This window comes from Drosophila virilis, chromosome 2 (genome assembly GCF_030788295.1).
Source record: "Drosophila virilis strain 15010-1051.87 chromosome 2, Dvir_AGI_RSII-ME, whole genome shotgun sequence".
Classification (NCBI taxonomy): domain Eukaryota; kingdom Metazoa; phylum Arthropoda; class Insecta; order Diptera; family Drosophilidae; genus Drosophila; species Drosophila virilis.
This window is the reverse complement of record NC_091544.1, coordinates 6,102,478-6,121,609: the sequence shown is the minus strand read 5'-3', so window position 1 is coordinate 6,121,609 and position 19,132 is coordinate 6,102,478. Positions and strand designations below refer to the sequence as shown.

General features: G+C 41.4%; 4 protein-coding genes across 8 annotated transcripts in view; 1 reads left to right on the top strand and 3 right to left on the bottom strand.

Annotated features, from left to right (window-relative positions):
- Positions 1–515: 515 nt before the first annotated feature.
- On the bottom strand, positions 516–1,649 carry LOC6629457 (uncharacterized). The gene is made up of 2 exons (XM_002054668.4): positions 797–1,649; positions 516–742 (listed from the first exon to the last, which is right to left on the bottom strand). The coding sequence occupies exons 1-2, from the start codon at positions 1,592–1,594 to the stop codon at positions 602–604; spliced, it is 939 nt and encodes a 312-aa protein (XP_002054704.1). The 5' UTR covers positions 1,595–1,649; the 3' UTR covers positions 516–601.
- Positions 1,650–2,400: 751 nt separating this feature from the next.
- Positions 2,401–5,245, bottom strand: sll (adenosine 3'-phospho 5'-phosphosulfate transporter 1). The gene is made up of 4 exons (XM_002054669.4): positions 4,749–5,245; positions 3,625–4,687; positions 2,968–3,093; positions 2,401–2,903 (listed from the first exon to the last, which is right to left on the bottom strand). The coding sequence occupies exons 1-4, from the start codon at positions 4,793–4,795 to the stop codon at positions 2,733–2,735; spliced, it is 1,407 nt and encodes a 468-aa protein (XP_002054705.1). The 5' UTR covers positions 4,796–5,245; the 3' UTR covers positions 2,401–2,732.
- Positions 5,246–5,567: 322 nt separating this feature from the next.
- LOC6629459 (serine/arginine-rich splicing factor 4) lies at positions 5,568–9,101 on the top strand. The gene is made up of 6 exons (XM_002054670.4): positions 5,568–5,839; positions 6,476–6,828; positions 7,287–7,402; positions 7,586–8,200; positions 8,270–8,601; positions 8,742–9,101. Exons 2-6 carry the CDS (start codon positions 6,619–6,621, stop codon positions 8,840–8,842), a joined length of 1,374 nt encoding a protein of 457 aa, XP_002054706.1. The 5' UTR covers positions 5,568–5,839; positions 6,476–6,618; the 3' UTR covers positions 8,843–9,101.
- A 4,931-nt stretch (positions 9,102–14,032) lies between these two features.
- The window catches only part of 5-HT2A (5-hydroxytryptamine receptor 2A), a 32,727-nt gene continuing 27,627 nt past the window's right edge, over positions 14,033–19,132 (bottom strand). For 3 of the 5 annotated variants that reach the window (XM_070206744.1, XM_070206745.1, XM_070206746.1), the window contains exons 7-9: positions 17,859–18,251; positions 17,510–17,806; positions 14,033–14,999 (exon numbers count right to left, since the gene is read on the bottom strand). In XM_070206744.1, the coding sequence (XP_070062845.1) occupies positions 14,816–14,999; positions 17,510–17,806; positions 17,859–18,251 (874 nt within the window). In that variant the 3' untranslated portion in view covers positions 14,033–14,815. Of the gene's footprint in view, positions 15,000–15,069; positions 15,427–17,509; positions 17,807–17,858; positions 18,252–19,132 lie in introns of those variants that run through there. The other 2 variants (XR_004304869.2, XM_032439055.2) reach the window with 2 other exon arrangements.

Sequence of the window (19,132 nt, the reverse complement as noted above, 5' to 3'; positions counted from 1 at the left end):
TACTTTTTTTTTATAAATAATGAGTCGCCTTATGTGTGTTGTGTTTACGTGTTTATATATTACCTTATTTTTGACCGATTCTCCCCACAAAGCTGGATGATATGATATGATATGATGAGAGTTTTGAACATATGCGTAATAAAACTTGCAATTGAAAAGTTTGCGAACGACTATTTTATAGACGGACGGGAGCTAAATTAATTACTTATTCTCTTATTAGATTATGTGGATATATATGCATATATTTTTTAATATTTATTGTAAATATCTTAGCTTTATTGTCCAGTAATACGGAAGTGGTCCAACAAATTATTATTATAATTAAATATTATTATTGTAGTATTATAATACAATAATTAGAACGAAAATATCGGTGTCCCTTATGGGAACAGATATGTGTCTTACAATCAGTAGAGCTCAGTTTCACAAGAGTATGAGTTTTTGTTTTGTAAATATAAAATTTGTATTCAACTAGCAAAGACTTGGAATGGTTTTAATATTTTAATTATATTTCATATATTCAATATTATTCTACAATATTACTTAATATATAATCACATTTAAATACTAATCGATTTCGTTATGAATCCCGCATTGCGGCTTAGCCATAGCTGCTGCGATTATTCCTGGCACGATATGCGCCTGTTTGGTAGACCGGCTGCACTTGACCGGTTAGCTGCTGAATTATTCCATTGACCGTCGTCGAGACACCACCCAGAAGCTGTCCCGGCGTGACAGGCGGCTGCAAATAGAAATTTGAGTATATGGCTTAATCTAGAGTCGTGGCCAGACTTACCGCGCCTGCAGAGTCATAGTACACGCGATTGGGCACTGGGCGACGCACTGGAACGGGATTAAAGTTGGGGTCCACGGCCGGGTCGCTTTGCAAGTCGCCGCCAGCAGACGCGGGACGCACTGGAAGTGGATCAGCGTACGGCGCAGCGGGCACTGTAGCGGCCAGGCTGTTTTGCAAAATGCCGGGCGCAAAAAGCGACAGCCAGGTGGCAAAAGGTGCATAGGGACGCACTGGCACTGGCACCGGCAGTGGAGCAACTGGAGATATGGGATCCGATAGCAAGCCGCCACCTAGCCCTCCCAATCCGGCTAATCCACCCAGACCACCGCCACCCAATCCACCAAATCCACCATATCCACGACAACCGCCAGCGCCTGAATAAACATTGTACACATTCACGTCGAACAGAAAACGTCCCTGTTCAGGCGGATCTTGTTGGCCACCGGCGTCGCGTCCGAAAGGTGTGCAAGGTCTTCCATAGCCATACGAAGCAGCAGCAGCAGCCGCCGCATAAGGCCGATACAGTTTCTTTAGCTTCTTCTTGAGCAGCAGCGATCGGTTGTCGCCCGCATCGGAGCTCAGTTCGTCAAGCTCCTGATTCGCAGCACCAGCAAACTTGGGATTCTCCTTGTCTGATTCGCTGCTGCTCTGTCGACTATAGCGACTGCTCTGTGAGTTGTAGTTGTAGACGGCAGGCGGTGCGCGACGCTGCGGGTAATTGGAGCCGTAGTAATAGCTACGGGAAGCGGCCACAGAATAGCCGAGTGCACCAAGCAGGAGCAGGCTGATGAGCTGCATATTTGAAGGATTCTTTTTGCTTTGCTTGCTTTGCGGTACTTCTATTTCGGTGGCCTGTTCGCAACGGACTATGCCGCTAGCGCTGAGCACGCCCCAATTTATCACCTATGCATGTACGCAAAAAAAAGCCAACTAAAATTGCTAACAACTGGCAAATTTGCTGTTTTCCCTTAGAAGGCAGGCGATTGCATAATGCCCTTTTTTATTGGCTTGAATTTTTCCAGCGCATTCGCATTGTTTTTGATACAAATGCTAATTTGGGACGCCCACGCAAACTCAACCAGCGGGCAAACTCATCATCATCATCATCATTACGATCTGCAGCAACATCGTTTCGCCCACATGGCTCAGAAAACAAGTTACAAGCGACGAGTCTTGTGCGTTGACCCGTGTCAAAAACCAACAACCAACAACCAACTAACCAGCCAGCTATAGGGAGCTCTAACTTGACGATGATGCCAAAAAACTCGAAACTATATGTTGCCAAAAAAATAATACTAGATAAGTGGGTCAATGTCGCGATGACTGCGCTGGGAACCACCTTCATTCATTATGTTTCTTGGCGATGCGAGCTACGCAGACAACTGCAGAGAAAGGGCAGATGTAATAACTATCATTTTCAAAACTGTGACATATAACACATATATGGCAATAACCTATGTATAACATGCTAAAAATTTAAGATATTCTAGCGTATGCCAACAGACTGTCTTTAATTTTTAAAGAAAGACTCAGGGAAGAAGTCTTTTAGTTACAGAAACTAAAAATGGTGCATATGTCATGTTCTGCAATTGAAACAAATGAAATAATAATTAAAACACATTCATATATTTATAAAAAAAATATGCAAGTTACACCTTAGTCTTAAGCGATACAGTAAAACTACCCCTGGTTTTTACGTTGACAATTGCAATAATATTACATTTACATTAATTTAAGCACACATATACAATTTTTTTTGAAGCCTCGAGACTTGGTTGGTATCTACTGGTTGACTTAGAACTACAAAACATAACTATACAATTAGGAATATTCGGCTAGCTGCGCATGTTAAACAAAAGTCTGGATATTCATAGGTTGCCTATAACTAAGATGGGATCAGCTTTGGAAATTCAACCAGAATTAAACTGCACGCTAATTACACAGCTGTTCTGGGCTTGTTCGCCTCGGCACGCTTGCGTTTCGCCCGCAATTTCTGATTACAGTACACGCGCAAAAAGATGGCCAGAAAAACGATGAGCACTCCAAAGATGCCCAGCACCGAAATGCTGTGTTGATAAATGAAGCAGGAAAGCATGATGGCAACAGCCTAGAACAGGTGAGACTTCAGTGAGTATGTATGTGTATGTGTGTATTGTGTTTGAGGCACTCACCTGGCGAACTGTCATTATGATGGTAAACACAACTGGGCCAAACACATCAATTGTGTGATAAATAAACAATTGGCCGACCGCAGAGCATATGGATAGAACAACCATGTCGAAGACAAACTTGGGATGCTATAAATTAAACAAAATAGTTCGGTTAGCTGTTAGAAATTCCAATTTAAAATATACAATGCTAATCTAAATACGCAATCAATAAGCAAACAACTATATGAAGAAATTATGCTGTGTTTGAGACTAGACTGCACAACAGAAGAATCAACTGTAGGCATATAACAAAATGCCCCTATAATTATTGCCTTACTACGTGATGCTCATGAATGAAAATTTGATGCTTTGGTTATAGGTATTGTATTGATCTAATAAATTTGGTCTCTGTTCATACTCTCTATATAACTTATTCTGCATTTTTGCCTTGTACAATAAACTAAACACATTTGCCGGCTTGTTACACGCATTTTCAATAGAATACCCCTTTCATATTATATTATAACAACATGCTAATTAAAATGTACAATATATTAGTCTACTTAATTAGCAACTAGTATTTAGCTTATCATGATTTTAGCCCGTTAATATTCAGGTTTTCCTCAAGCTATTAATAATAAATTGGTATTCAAGTCTACTTATTGTGGGGTAGCTTACCTCTGTAGCAAACGCCAGGGAGTCCATAAAGCCGCCCTGCATCGAAAGCGAGGCGCCAGTGAAGATGGACGAGAACAAATTGACGCCGCACATCATTTGGATTGAGCTCATGCCGTAGCTCTTGAAAAGCGAGCCCTGCCAGTTGGCCGTGAAGCTGTCGAACACCATGTACATGGAGAGCAGAAAGATGCCCGTCAAGGTGGTCACACCGCTGACCTTGTTGTTTTCGGAGGAGCCGCTCATAAAGAATATCATGCCCAAGGAGATGAGCACGGCCGTCACATATTCATACGATTCATACTTGGCTTTGGACATGATTTTGCCCATCAGCATTACGGGTATGATTTTGCAGGATTTGGCCAGCACCTGTGTTGGAAAGTTGACAAACTTGAGAGCCTCATACTGGAACCAGGCACTCATGATATTCGAGAACGAGGCATACGAATACTTGTACAGAGGGGCGCGATGTCGCGTCGGGGCAGGCTGCCATTGCAGATAGAAGAGTGCCACGAAGAAGGCCAGCAGGCGATTGGCAAAGACTAAAAACTGCGAGTCCTTAAACTTGGCACTCTCGCCAGCGAAATTCAGATAATTTTGCGTCATAATCTTCTCCTGCAGCACACCCCAGGTTAAATAGGAGACCATAAGACCGCCAAAGCACCAAAGCAGCTGCACGGCCTCCTGGGAACTGGTGCGTTTGCTTGGACGTTCACGGTCCGTTATCCCACCGATGCCGCTGCTACTGCCTACGTGAATAACATCCACTGCCTCGTAGCTGGTATTGCCCGTGATGCACATATTGACGGCTGTGTGCAGGAACGTCTTATTGCCGCGTTCGAGGTAATTAGTGCGCTGCACATATTTGTAGATGAGATAGCCGGGCACGAAGACGCAGCTGTAACCGAAACAGTTGACTAGCAGCTTAAGCAGCCATGCATAGTCCTTGGACTGTGCTTCTATAAGCTGCGACAGTGTCACATCCAGCGCATAGGTGCCCGCCAGCGTGACACGCAACAGGTCCGTGAAGAAGTGTATCACCAGCAAGCTGGCGATTATAAAGGAGCTGCAAAGCAAACACAAGCACATTATCAGTCAGCAGCAACACATTCATTTTCGCATATTACCATATAATCAGCTCCGGTGCGCGATTGCTCATCTTGTAAACGTACATGTGGCTATTTCTGTGTTCCGGCTGTGTGCTCTGCACCGTTTGGCTTAAGGTTCGAACTGAATTGGCTGACACGTTCAAACGCCGATGTGAACTAAGCTGCCAAATAATCACGCCTCGGGCGTTCTAGCCGGCAAAGTCAAGTGTCATAGGTTCAATAACCGCGCAAAACTTGTTTTTGCATAATATTAGCTGATCAACAGCAGTCCCAACAACAAATACTGAAGACAGCGTTTTGCTTGGGTTATGTCTCGGGAAGTTTGTTTACATTATACAAAAAGTCGCGTGCCGCTGCGTCTGTGTTTTAGTGAACGTGAAGTTATGCTGCTGATTGGTGGCACAACCTTAACTCGTGCCAGCTGTGCAAATACTATACATGCACCATTTCGATGATTAATAACATATGCTCAAAAAATAAACCTAAATAACAAATATTACACTACCAGTGTAACCATATTTTGTTTGCGACAAAATACCAATGCTGAAATGCTTAAAGCAGCGTTGCCACCTAACTTGATTTTACACAGTAAAAACAATGCATCATTTATTTTAAATAATATGATAATGTTAATTGATGTTAAGTTTTTATTAATATTTAATAATAAAGTTCAAGCAGTCTTGTTATAAACAAAATTGCTTATTTATGGTGTAAATTTAGAATTCCTTATTGTAAAACTATCGATATGTGATCTAGCTTGCGATATTTAGCAATTAATTGAACGACCAATGATAAATGAACTAGTTTCTTTATTGGGTTTATTGAATAGTTTAATCGAACTTGTTCAAGAGAAGGCTGTACCTTTTGCGTTTTGCATTCTTTGTCAAAACTGTGAGCAGAAAATATAATTTCCGCTGGAATATCTTATAATATAAAACTGTGCGAAGCTGAAAATCTATTAATGGCATGCAAATAAAAGTTTGAAGTGGAAAAACTCAATCAGTATAGGCGTTTATACGTGCAAATACACAATTGAAATTGTGAAATTCGACGCAGCTTCAGCCCATAGAGAGAAACCCCAACAAAACGAACAAAAGGACAACTATAATGTAAGTAAATTCACCTTATATTCATTTAAGTATCATTATAGACACATATTGCATTAGAAATGCACTGTAACATTTGTGTATCCATCAATGAGTCAATATTGTTGTTGTTGTTGTTGTTGTGGAAACTGTGTATATAATTAGAATACATCCGCGCATGCCACAAATGAACTCATTTCCATATATATAAAAGTGTGTGTGTGTATGTGTTTGTGTATGCGTGTGCGATGGCAGATATATATATACAAGAAATTATATCCGTATTTATAGTTAATATAGTATATCCTCGAGGAAAATATCTTCGATCATATAAATGCTTAATCATTAGAGGTCGAATTCGGATTCGCTTTCTCGCTGCAGAGAAACTAAGTTAAAAATGTGTGCTTCAGCTTAACATTGGATTATTATTCAATATAGTCCGATAAATAGGACTAAGGAAATTGCATCCACTGCAGATGGATTTTATTGTAACAATTTAGCTGTGACATCTGGCGTTTTCTTGGGCTGGTTAATCTTCTTTTCTATGGCGGAGTATTTGCCAGCTGCTGCAATTTGCCTACCTGTCTACACGTTATTTTAGTACCTGCTGTGATGTCTTAGGCGTATAAAACTAACCAACTTTTGGATCTTCACTTACAGTTGCAAATCAAGTTTCAACGCACGCACATCCAGACACAGTTCAACTGTGGCCACAGTCAAAGCTTAAAGGAAAACAAAAGGAGGAGGACTCGTCTAACAGGATTCAAGAACATAATCAAGAGCACATCAATTGAATATTTAAAATGGTGCAGACTGGCATATCGCTAAACGAGCGTTTCACGCAAATGCAATCTCGCCAGCAACAGCCGCCGGCAGCGGCACGCGGACGTCGGAGCCGCTCGCGCAGCCGCAGTCGTCGCATTGTGGACGCAGCCCCATCGGTGGCCAATTCGCGGCTGCTGCAGGAGTTCAAAAGGAAGCACACCGTACAGACGGCCCTCAAATTGAAGCGCGTATGTGTCTTAACAAAAAACAAAACAAAAAACCACCACAGTAATTACTCTGGGATTGAGGCCATGAACTGACTGAACAAATGACAAACGCAGGCGTTTAAACGTATCCAGTGCCGTTCTGTGTGGCTGGGCAAGGCAATAAAAAAAATGGCAAAGAGCAGCAAATGAGCAGATGAGCAGCGTCAGCAAAGGATTTGTGCATTCTGCTTAATAATAGAGCACTAGATACAGACAGCCTGTTTTCATAGCTAGCGAGCAACAGTGCCCAGCCCAGCCAGGTTCAGAGCAGAGCAGCCAAGATCAGCCCAGAAATAGACCTCAATATAAATAAACCCACTTGTAGTAGACTTCTATTGAATTCACACACACTGAACCGCTAGCGCTTGAGCAGCGTCAAGTCGAATTCAATTTGTAAACGCAAAACAAAAAATCCATCACAAACCTTATGCATCTTACAGAGAAGCTTGCGGACAACTGCTGGCGGCGCCAGCGCACGCCTTGGCGGCATCAAAGCGCTCCGCCTGGGAGCCAATGGAAAGCCCGTTCGCTCAAACAACGGCACTCGCCTGGCAACGTAAGCATCACCAATAAACCAAACACACACTTGTAGCTGTTGTTGACTGATTCAGATTCAGTCCAAGTCGGAAGATTGCTTGCGAGCAGCTTTTGAATCAAAGTGCCAAGTGCTACAACAACATATGTAAAACACATCTATCTTCTGCTTATTCCGCCTCTACAACTTCAATCACATAAATAGCATGCGCGCCGATCTGATTGCCAACAACAACAACGGACGTGCACGCCGTAGCAGCAGCAGCGCCCGACGCTCCAGCGCGGCGGCCGGTGGATTGGGCCAGCGCCTGGGGCTGCGCCGACCCGTTGTGGGCGGCGCAGCAGAGCGTGTGGCTCAACGTCGGCGTGGCTTATCTCGCCAGCGGCAGCAGCAGCAGCCCCTTCCACAACTACAGTCACGCGGTCGTTCACGCAGTCGTGGACGTGCCCGTTCGCTAAGTCGCGGACGCGATCAGAGCCGTGGACGTTCCCAAAGCGTCGGTCGTGCCCAGAGCCGTGGACGTCGTCAGCTGTCGGCTAACGGTGGCAGAGGCGTTAGTGCCGGCGGCGGCGGCGGACGTGCACCGGGTCGTGTTTCAGTTAAGCAACGTCTGGGCGTGCGTCCTGGCGTGGCAGCAGCAGCAGCCGCAGCTGCAAAAGGAGCAGCCAATAAGCGACGTGGCAATCGTCGTGGCAACAGCCAGATGCGCGGCGTCACAGCCGGACGCATCGATAAGCGTCGCAATTCGTCGAACACTGCGCAGAAGACAGTGAAAGCTGCTGCTGGTGGACGCGGACGCAAAGGACGTGCACGTGGAAGGTAAGTTAAATTTGTTTCTTTATTTATCCAAGAATGCGTTGGTATATTATATCTTGTTTTCTAATTCAGATCTGCTGTACGTGCCGCTGCTGCTGCTGTTGATGCTGCTTCTGCTGCCACGCATCGCTCGCGTTCCCGGTCACGCTCACGATCTCGGGCACGCCAGGGAAAGGTTGCTGCTGGCGCTGCTGCTTCATCAAATGGACGGCAAAAGGGAGCCGGTCCTGTCGGGGCACGTCGTCGCGGACGCAGCCTACAACGGACAGGTGTCACAGTGGCCAGGGGCGCCAATAGAAATGGTAACAAGAAGAAGAATATCATCACTGAGGGTGTCAAACCAAACCAACTACAACAGGGTCGTCGCGGACGTAGTCGTGGTCGTGGTGGTCGCACGGTTGCAGGTAAAAGCGTTACAAGCACAGCTCACCGGATATCTGGCTGGACGAGAGCGCCTAGTTACTCAACATGGAATTTATTATACTGCTGTGCCCGAAAACTGCCGTATTAATCCTTGGTTTTTCTTCTTGTCCTCTCAACCTAGGTAAGCCGCAGCGTAGGGAAGTAAAGCGCGAGGATTTGGACAATGAGCTGGATCAGTACATGTCAACCACAAAATCAGAAATGGACTTTTTGCTAAAGTAAGGCAGGACGCGACGATCAAGGAGAATTACCACCGCAAGGCAGTTTTTACTAATTTTTAAGTTGTGTCTTAATACTAATTAACTTTAAGCGTCCCAAATAACAAATACTACCGGAAAGGTGTGTTTATGCTCTTTAGTTCGCGCTAATGAGGCATTCTGTAAATAGCATAACCTATAAGTAAATAACTTTGTTTGCATAATTACAATCGAAATATTTGTATAATATGCAACAAAATACAATTGACTCCTTGTTCAAACTACATGCTGCGGGTGTGTGCGTCTATCAATATGTGTGTGTATTTGTGAATTATTTGGCTAGCGAGTGTGTGTGTGTGTGTGCATTCCGTTTTTTTCAGTATATACACGGGTTCTTGCCAAGTGCCGGAAATTGACTTTTGTGCGATTGTGTTTACTTATGTCTGGCCAACCTGCGAGAGGAAGCAAATAAAGTGGACGAACTGCAAAAAACAAAAGCCAAACAACTTTCTGTACATCCCTTGGGGCGTATGAAGATAAATGTATTTATTTGTTGTCGATTTTTTAGCTCACGTGTTTGCTTCTTTTGCCCTGTAGCACAAAATAAAAGGGCATATATTTACAAAATCGAATAAAAGCCATGCTATTTTATTTTGGGCGTCATAAATTAATAATTAAATAATCGATGTTTATATATATAATATCGGTACTCGGTAGTTCTTTTTTAATTCTGTAGCTCGAGCATACACAATATAACAGTTTATGGCAGGATTTTATGGTATTTGGGATCAAGTAGGGAAATTTATTATAGCATTTTTTCTATATTTTCAAATTAACACCTATTTTTCAATAAGGTGAAATGGATGCTTGTAAAAAAAGTGAGGTGCGTTAAAATGAAAAATGTTTCTTCTGTATTGGTATGGAGCTTTTGCTTTACTGTATTGGTTACGACTTTTCTTATAGCAAATAAAATATATTATGTATATTTTAATTTTGTAAGATAAATACTTTTATTATCGTAATAACTACTTTTGATTTTCCCAGTGCAATACTAGTTTTTACAGTAGATGTATTAATATGGCAAGCATTACCAATGTGTTCTACTCGACTTGCAACATAAATACAGGGTATAAGACTTACTATTTCAGCGTGCTTACGCCTTAACTAGATTTTCTTTTCGGTGTTCTTTCAGTTCAGCAGTCTAGTTTTTCCCTTTAAGCGATTATTTTTAATTTCTGTGATTGATTGCCTAGCTCTAGATTCGAAGACAGGCTCAACGCGGTCATGTGTGTTTTCGTGTTGCTTACGAACGAGTGGCAGCCAAAAAGGTGTTGACATTGGTTTGTTTGAGTTGTTGGGCGAAAATTAGGTTTTGTCATTCTAATTAATTTCCGTCTGTGTGCGCCACCTCAAGGATCCGACTTGGATAGTTGCGGCAACATTGCGGCAGTCATGTGCCATTTCATTAGGCCGCATCGCTCGGTCAATCAGCCTGCCGGCTACTAAGTAGCTAAACATGTTTCGGCAACCAATGCGATTAGCTGGCATCAATATGCGATGGCTGTAACTAATCACCAGGAACAACCGGCAGCTACTAGGCAGGCGGCTAATTAACACAGAATGACCATTTGTTGCGCCTCTTAATTGCCTGGCACGGCGTGAATTCCCGCCCAAAATGTGTCCTAGCTGAAGTTATCGTCCCCGTGGGATGCTCGTCATTAACCCCTTTTTGCCAGTCAGCTGTTAAAAACATTAAACAATTCAACAATTTATAAGCAATTAGCAAATGTTGCCGGCCGACACGTTGCTGCATAATTAGAGAATTCAATTTATGTGCCCACCTTTTTGGTTCCCAAAAGGGTTCCGTCGTCTCTCTGGACGGCAAGCACAAAATGTTGCTAATGATATTGCCGACAAAAGGGAAATGAATTCCGCATAAGGGTAAGTTCCCAGTGTTGTGCCCAGATCTTAGCGAACAAAAGCTTTAATTTATGTAGTAATGGCAATAATTACATTGTAAGGAAGCGGTACAATGTTTTCTCAGAATTATGTAGGAGGTTATCAATAGGTTATATTTAAGGTCCTGAAATTGAGTTCACTGCGAAATATGAGCAACTGTGAAGGGTTTTAACGTCTGTCTGGTACTCCATATGTCCCTGTATTTCCTTGCTTTAAGTTAAGGTAATGTAAATAGGCAGACTTTAAATTAAAATTTAATTCCAGTACATACATTTCTTTTTGACTCCTTACAAATCAAACTTTTTGTGTCGCCGCTTTGATTTGATTTCCATAATTGTCGTCTACAGAATTACAGTCACACCTTTTTGCCAAGACTTCAATTTATCGGCGCTGCCGGCATTGCCGTTCGCTGAGAGTGGTGTAATACCTTGCGGCTTAGAGCACATAACTTGGCCATCAGGTGCCAGTTAAAAACGCAGTGAAAAGGCAGCCGAGAAACCAATTTGACTAATCTGCCACCAAAAGTGGATTGTGAACAAAGGGGGCTGCCTAAAACGCGGTGGCCTGTCGGTTAGCAGGTGAAAAAGGCCCAGGTTTAGGTCCATTTTGCGTTTGCGGATTATAGGCCAAATGCTGCAGCGGCAGTCAAGAACCTGCGGCCTTAATCTACGCGTGGCCTTAAGGAAGATGTACTTATTTGAGAATAAAATATCAATTGTTAGTAGCAACCCGTGGCTAATTACTGAAACAAAGGACGAGTGCTAATATAGCGCTTCCGACAGATGCTTTTATCCATTACATGCATGGCTGCGTCGACTTCTCAGCTAAGGGACACGCGTGGTGTATGGTGTAAGCAAACAAAAACACAGTGGGTGCAAAAACAATACAACAGCAGTAACAAAATGAACAATAATTGCAGGCTGATGCTCAACTAGCAGTCACATCGCATTAGTGTGCACACAAACACACATGCACACAAATACAGATATAACATTGTTTTTATTTTCAATTTTGGATAAGCCAGAAAGTCATCCGCAGCTAACAAAGTGTATTGTTGTCATTTGTTTCATTATTATTCAAATTGTTTATTATGAATATTTTATATTATTATTACAATATTTATTTGCATTTTCATTATTGTTTTTATGTAATTCATTGTTACTTTAGTCAGGCAAATATAGGCAAATATATTTATTTATCTAAAATTTCCATTTGAAAGTGCAATTATGTTTTTACGTGTTAGTGCAATGAACCCTTAGAAAAGAGGTCAAGCGGGTATCATGGTTGTTTCAAATGGATGTGTCAGGAATAGGAGGCTTAACCGATTCCAAAGATTATTTATTTCTGGATAAGGATGAATAGCCGAGTTGATCTAAGATTAAGGATTAAGGATTGGAAATTTTGAACATGGTTATTTCAAGTGCACGAGACGATTCCATATTAATTATATAATATTAAATATATTATAAATTCAGTTGTATTATGAAGATAAAAGTCTTTTTTCAAAGTGATGAAAGAAAAACTATTTTTAATAATATGTTTTTGAATGCTACATTTTTCAACTTTTATATTATATAAATGCTTATTCTAGAGTGTTTTGGCAGTCCCAATTGCAAAAATATACAAAAATAGCAATCGTGATGAAATCAATTTGAAAATAAATGGCAAATCGTATGTGAGGAAAATGCCTTCACAAATCGCATTTGTATTTTATTCACGCTTGGCCCACATCAACCCGCCAGACTCAAAGCTAATGAAGCGTCAAAGTGTTGAATGCCAATTCCCTGCATGACTGTGTGTGTGTGACTGTGTGTGTTTTGCGGGTGTGTGTCACATAATAAATAAGCCAAATCCGGCAGGTAATGAGCTTTTCTTATGAAAATGTGCAAATGTGAACAATTCAGCGATGAGCGCTTGTTTCCCCTTTTATTTGCGGATGTGTTTTTATTTCGCACCATTGTCTGCAGATGCAAATGCTTGGCTGTTGATATGTTAAAGATTCACTTCCGTTGGCGACTTGAAGGTGTCTGCAAATTAAAAATCGTATTCCCAGGGCAGCCATTAGCCGGAGCCAAAGCCAAAGCAAATAAACTGCAAGCAGTTTAAGGATGAGGTCTGAGCGAATGCCAGCGGGGCAATCAATTTCACGCTTCCACACATTTTCTCTACTTACATACATACTTGCCTTCATCTTACTCTGGCCCGTTCGCACTTGCACATTCTTTTTGTCTGCTGCTGCCCAAGCAATATAATTGTCGGCAACAACTTTGTTGTTGTTGTTTTCGTCGCCTGGCGACGCCATTTTGTCGTGCACTTTGCGGCCGTCGTCGCTTTAGCGCTTAGTCAACAGCTCAGCGCCTTCGGCACGCCCCACGAGATATGCAACACAATTTTTTCATTTTCATTACTGCAGGACTCGACAACTCGAAGTGCTTACTGAGTGTGTTCGTCTCGCAGCTGCTGCGCTGTCGATCTGTCCAATTTTCGGTGCATTATATTTTGCACTTAATGTAGAATAAGAAAAACTTTTGGTGCTCTGATCATAAAAGCATTTAAATTGCATTAAGCTCAGGGCAATAATGCAATTTTCATTACCTCCACGCGCATTGCACGCACGACCCGCTCCTGCTCCGATTACTTACCCTGCACGCATTGACGGAACAGCAAGGAAGTCGCCAAATGTGCATGTGGGCTGCAATGCCATCGGCTGTCGGAAACAGTTTGCTGTCGGGCTGCAAAGTAAACGGCACAGACAGCAGTTGCATGCGGTTTATGGGTGCGAGAGTGACTGACACAGAGTCTGCCTAATGCTCAAAGATCTTGATTATATGTGCCTAAAGCGTGACATATGGTGTGGCTCTGCCACAATCATTGTCACTCTCAATTGTAAGCGGGTTCCGGTAAAAGTAAACAACACATCTGATTGCCATATATACATACTATATATGTTTGCAGTACGTATTTTATATTTGGAATATTTTTGAAATATACTTATTACAACACATAAATTAAACTTTCAACTTTGTTCAAAAAGCCAAACATTTTCCAGCTGCACTTTATTTTTTTAGATAACTTTTTTTCATAGGCAGAGTACAGTTCTTGTCAGCGCCGGAGCGTTTATATTAGATTAGAAATTCTTGTACAAATTTCACGCCAAGAAAATGAAAGCATCCCCACCATTTTTTTGACAAGTTTTTCCACTCACTTCGTTAGATGTAAGTAATTTAAATAAAATGTCTTTTTAAAATTTTAGAAAGAAGGACGCTGCCTTGAAAGGTATGCACTTTATTTATATATATTTACCATATCTCTTATCATATTTTGACACATGACAATACAGTTATTCTTAGAGGCTAGCTGCTACACACATAAAATAAAATTAGAAATTGGCTGCCGTGACTTTGGAATACTCGACATTGCGGTGTCAAGACAGTTTGGAAATTCTTATCAGTAAAAGTAAATTTCACATTTAGTTTAAAATTCTTTAAATTACAATTAGGTTTAACACATAACTAATTCAAGTGACTAATAAGCACAGCTACGGTTAATAACAAACACTTACAGACATTAATGCTAGTTTTAAATAGTTTTCAAAATATATATATATATATATATATGTATATGTAATCTGTAATTAGATGTTTCTGAAATGCTAAGTTAGTAAGTACAGTTGACTAAAAGCTATAATGTGATTGCATGAAATATGACAGGTACAGTCACGCATTGCTAACACACACAATATATTCCACTTTCCTGCTGTCTGATGATATGATGAAGTTAACTAAGAAGTTTAGCGTTTCTTTTTCTAGGTACAGTTGCTACAATTGTAAGAAGTCAGCGATTATTTATACGCCATTGGTTTGATTTCGAATAAATCACCCTGTAGTTTACATTTGATTACATGCTTAAAGTACAGTTTGAAGTTTGCTCAATAATTTCATCTGGCTATCAATTCCACATCCGTCTACTCGATTACTTGCACTTTCTTACCAACATAGCCCATAAATTCGTATTTGCCCGACTTGTTCCGTTCCGCTCATCACTCGTCATCGTTGATGCTATAACTGCCCCGGAACTCGCTGAGCGGCGTCGCATTAGCCGTGGATGGCGTCATTAGTGGAGCCCCCTGAAATGAGATGGCCATCGGCAGTGCCGAGGGGGCGCACAAGCTCAGGGCGCTGCGTCCTTCGGTTACGGAGCGATAGCGTAACGGGCGGCCCGAACTGCAATGAAATTGTCAATGTGAGGAGAAGTTAATATTTTATTATTCGCCAAGTTCATGTCCACACTTACAAAGTCTAAGGAAAATTTATTTTGCCGGCATACAAGGGCGTCGGTTCATGAAAATTGTTTTGGATAGGTGCATATTTTCTTTAAAACGTCGTTTTTTTATACCCTGAACCCATTGAAAGCGGCCAAGAGGGGTATTATAGTTTTCTGCAAATGTATGTAACCGGCAGAAGAAAGCATCTACGACACCATAAACTTTATTTATTCTTGGTCAGAATCTATAATTGGTTCAACACTTACACTTGTCGCTCTCCATGTACGCATGCGTTAAGCTCAGAACCTATAGAAGCTAGAGACTTAATACGTATAGTTTCGATCTCAGTTTTTGGTGCTATGGTTACCAAAGTTGACATGTAAATTCTAGAATAGTATATACAGATAGTATATACAAGTATCTTTCATCTTATAGCTCCCGACACCAGTACAACAGTTTTTCGGTCGGTTGAAGGTAGTTGAGAACTCGACACCGACTGGGGCCAGTTTTCATTTTTTTTTTCATTATTGATAGCATATCTTTTTACTTTAGTATAATATATACCTTAAATAAACAAGCAACTAGCGCGTAACGCGGACTTTATTTTCTGTTTGTAGAAGAAGGTACAGGGTATCCCCCAATCGAAAATACTATTAAAGCACTTTGGTTTTTTAAAAGTTAGGTAATCGATTGTAACTTTAACTGGTGGAAATATTTCTTGTCTCTGAAAGTTTAAACATTGTTCAAGCTTTGCAATTTATGTTACTTTGAAAGGAGAAGAGTCCGTTTAGGAAGAGTGCTTGCATGAAAAGAGTAAATTATAGTCTTCGTTAATTGGAGCAGACTTAATTTTGTGTTGATGTTAATGTACATATAATCTCTTTATAAAAAATGTTTAATCCGTTTAAACTGTTGGAGCTAGGGAGCTGAAATTTTTGCTGTAGTTAGCTTATGTGATGGAGGTGCATGCTAAGAAAATTAGGGAATCCCAACAGCAAGTATGGAAAACTTAGGGAAAAAGTTTGTATGTTACTTTTTTGTATCGCATTGGTCTCAGACTGATTTTAAGATATGTTTTTTCATATTAATGAAAGGGTGCGTCACATTTTTCGGCAAATGTACTCCTTCTTGGTGAAATTGGGGGTCCATGTTTTTTTTTTGGGGTAACATTTTCACCACAAGAATGATATTGGTGCAAATCGTTGATTCAAACATTTGCTCCTTTATTTTATTGATATTTCTCCGCCTTTTTTGGTTCAAGTTTTTTGCTTTAAATTTAATACATCAATGTCGAACGCACGTCCCATGTTCAACGCTTAAAGCCAAAAAATTAAAGTTCCTTCGTGGAATACAATTTTCGTCCGAGCGTTTTCAGTCAGTCAGTCAGGAACAAGGCAGCTTAATATATGTATATGGATTACGAAATATCTTTCTGCGAAATGGAACATAAAAAGCGCGTTGGCCAAATCGTTGAATGTTTTTTATAGTGAAATCAATTGCATTTATGCTGCTTCTATTTTATATAGCGTTATCATATTTGCAGAGCATTTTCCAAGAAAAACATTTTCTATGCTACCAAGAACTGTGCAATAAAAATCTCTTTTTACAAACTTTTGTATTAATAGCCAGAGACATAAAAGCAGAATTCACATTCGACCTAACATTTTCTGGCAAGGCTATTCGCTACACTCGGAAATATTATATTTAATAAGGAGTTTGCTAGACTTGGCACAAAGCATGTCAAGTGTCTGGGGCAACACGAAACTCACCTGGCAATAAACCAGGAAATTCACAGATTTATAAGGCTTCCATCCCTTAACCTACCGTATGAACAAATTATATTAAATTAAGTGTCCTGAGCGTGACATTTCTTCCTGTGATGATAACTTGCTAAATGTTGCATCTTGTGAAATCTTATTTTTGGCCTCAAATTTCTTAGATACTTCTGGAGCTTTGTTTGATGTAAGCATAAATTAAGCGAAGACCATGCTAGCACGGTTAGATTTAAATTTTATACCGGCGGTAAATTGATGTCGAAAAATTTAAGCATAAAACTCGAATCGGGAAAAGCAGGCAAATAACAGCTAGTATTTATATTATATAAATATTTTTCACTCTTTACGTAAGTCGCATCACACTTCAAAGGCTTCGCTTTTGAGCTTCTGTGTACTTTTCCCATTTTTGTTGCCTTATCGTATTGCACTTTACTAATCTCTGTTCATGCATCAATTTGCGCATTTTTCACACATTCGGACTTTCTGTAATAAATCGCCTTGATTTCATTGGCAAACACAAATCGAAAAGAATCAATCATACGTCACGTTGCACATCAATAGCCTGAACAATGGGCAATGGCTTTGCTTTAAGTGCAGTTCTCAAGTGCACTACAATAAATTACAACCGACAAAGCAAATGAAAATTTGTAGTTTCGCTTCACATTTTCAGCAGATCCCCGCCTAAGGCACTTACCGCTTGCAGTTGCACTTCAGGAGACGTATGAAGGCCGCTCGAAATGTTCGATTGAAGATCGTGTAAATGATCGGATTGATCGTCGATGAGACGTAGCCAAGCCAGAGGCATGTGTTGACTACATGTTCGGACACCTGGCACTCGGGACAGGCGGCAAATATAATATTCAGTATGAAGAACGGAGACCAGCACAGTACGAAGGTGAAGAAGACCAGGCCCAGGACCTTGGTTGCCTTTTGCTCCGTGGCGACCGCATTCGCCGAGAGACTGTTGCGCTTGGCGCGACTATTGAGAAATCTGGAGCAAGAAATCACTTGGAAATTGAGTTATATGGCCAGCCAGTACTCACCTCAAGTTGAGCGTGGGTGCGGCGACACGATTTAGGGCAAACTTAAAGGGACGCAGCTTGTAGCGTCGCCCCTCTGACACCCTTTGGCCCGTCCTCGTTGCCGTTGTCGTCGCCGTCGTCGTCGTCATTGTCGTTACTTGCTCCAGTGGATGATTGCCATTGCCATTGACATTGCCACTGCCACCGTCTTGTGCCTGTATGGTGGCAATGCTCATTCTGTTTGCGCCACCGTTGCCGCCGCCTTCAGCAGTTATGCAGCTCGTTGTCGCACCTGTTGCTCCGCCAGTTACATTGCCTGCGCCTCCGGCTCCGGCTCCCCCGTTTCCATTTGTCGCATAACCCAATTGTGGCTGAGAGACGCTGCCACGCACCGTGGCGCGTCGATTTGGATGGCTGTCAAATGGAAGGGGCAGTTGGATGAGTTGCTTCGCGTATTTTCATTGTGTTTTCTTTTCGCTTTGCAGCAACGAGCATTTGATATTAGATTTCAGTCTTTTGATTGCGGGCTCCGGACGCCTACGCCGAGCGCAACAGCTTATAAAATTGCATGCTAATAATGTTTTCAGGCACTTGGCGGATTCACTTAAGCTCACCAAAATGGCCATGATTAGACTTGGTTGAGAGTTGAGTAAGGCGTACTTTAAGGCAAGCAGTAAAGCCAAATATCATGAAACCAATCTTTGTATATTTTGAATACGTGCAATTTAACAGTCTTCTATAATCAATCGCATTTTTTATGATCAGTTAATTTGATGCACATTTTATATGCCTTGCAGTCTAAGCGAGCTTTCAGGTGAGTGCTCAAGACAGCTGACCATAGCTTTTATTGAAAGTCAGTTATAAATTCATTGCCAACTTGTTGGGTATTGTTAGCGCATTCCCCTGGCTGCGGGCAGTTGGCAACAAATTTACAGAAGCACTTTGCAACTGTTGCAGTACGGCAAATAAAACAAAAGTTTTTCAATTTTTGGCTGGCGACAGGGAGCATATCTAAAGGGGGCACCCAAGTGGCGTCAAAAGTCTAACTAATAATTTGCAAGTAAAAGGAAAATAGGAAAGTTTTTTGTATTTTCTGTTTTTTTTGTTTTTTTTTTTGTTTTTTTTGGGCTTCTTTGTGCAGCCTTGGTGGCTTCTGCTATTGCTGCTGCGTATACCTGGGCAGAGGGGTGATTTTCTGGGCCTGTCTCATTACAAATTCATATATTTATGCGACAACTTGTGCGGCACAAATCCGTGGCAAAGCGCATAGACGTGACTTTCAGCTCAGCGGTCTT

Bases quoted from the DNA above. Each gene is read 5' to 3' on its own strand.
- LOC6629457 (XM_002054668.4), bottom strand. From the start codon at position 1,594: ATGCAGCTCATCAGCCTGCTCCTGCTTGGTGCACTCGGCTATTCTGTG. The intron at 743-796 runs GTAAGTCTGGCC...TTCTATTTGCAG, and splicing joins ACTATGACTCTGCAGGCGCG to CCGCCTGTCACGCCGGGACA.
- sll (XM_002054669.4), bottom strand. From the start codon at position 4,795: ATGTACGTTTACAAGATGAGCAATCGCGCACCGGAGCTGATTATATG. The intron at 4,688-4,748 runs GTAATATGCGAA...TTTGCTTTGCAG, and splicing joins GCACCGGAGCTGATTATATG to CTCCTTTATAATCGCCAGCT. The intron at 3,094-3,624 runs GTAAGCTACCCC...TTTAATTTATAG, and splicing joins CCCTGGCGTTTGCTACAGAG to CATCCCAAGTTTGTCTTCGA.
- LOC6629459 (XM_002054670.4), top strand. From the start codon at position 6,619: ATGGTGCAGACTGGCATATCGCTAAACGAGCGTTTCACGCAAATGCAA. The intron at 7,403-7,585 runs GTAAGCATCACC...TCACATAAATAG, and splicing joins AACGGCACTCGCCTGGCAAC to CATGCGCGCCGATCTGATTG. The intron at 8,602-8,741 runs GTAAAAGCGTTA...CTCTCAACCTAG, and splicing joins TGGTGGTCGCACGGTTGCAG to GTAAGCCGCAGCGTAGGGAA.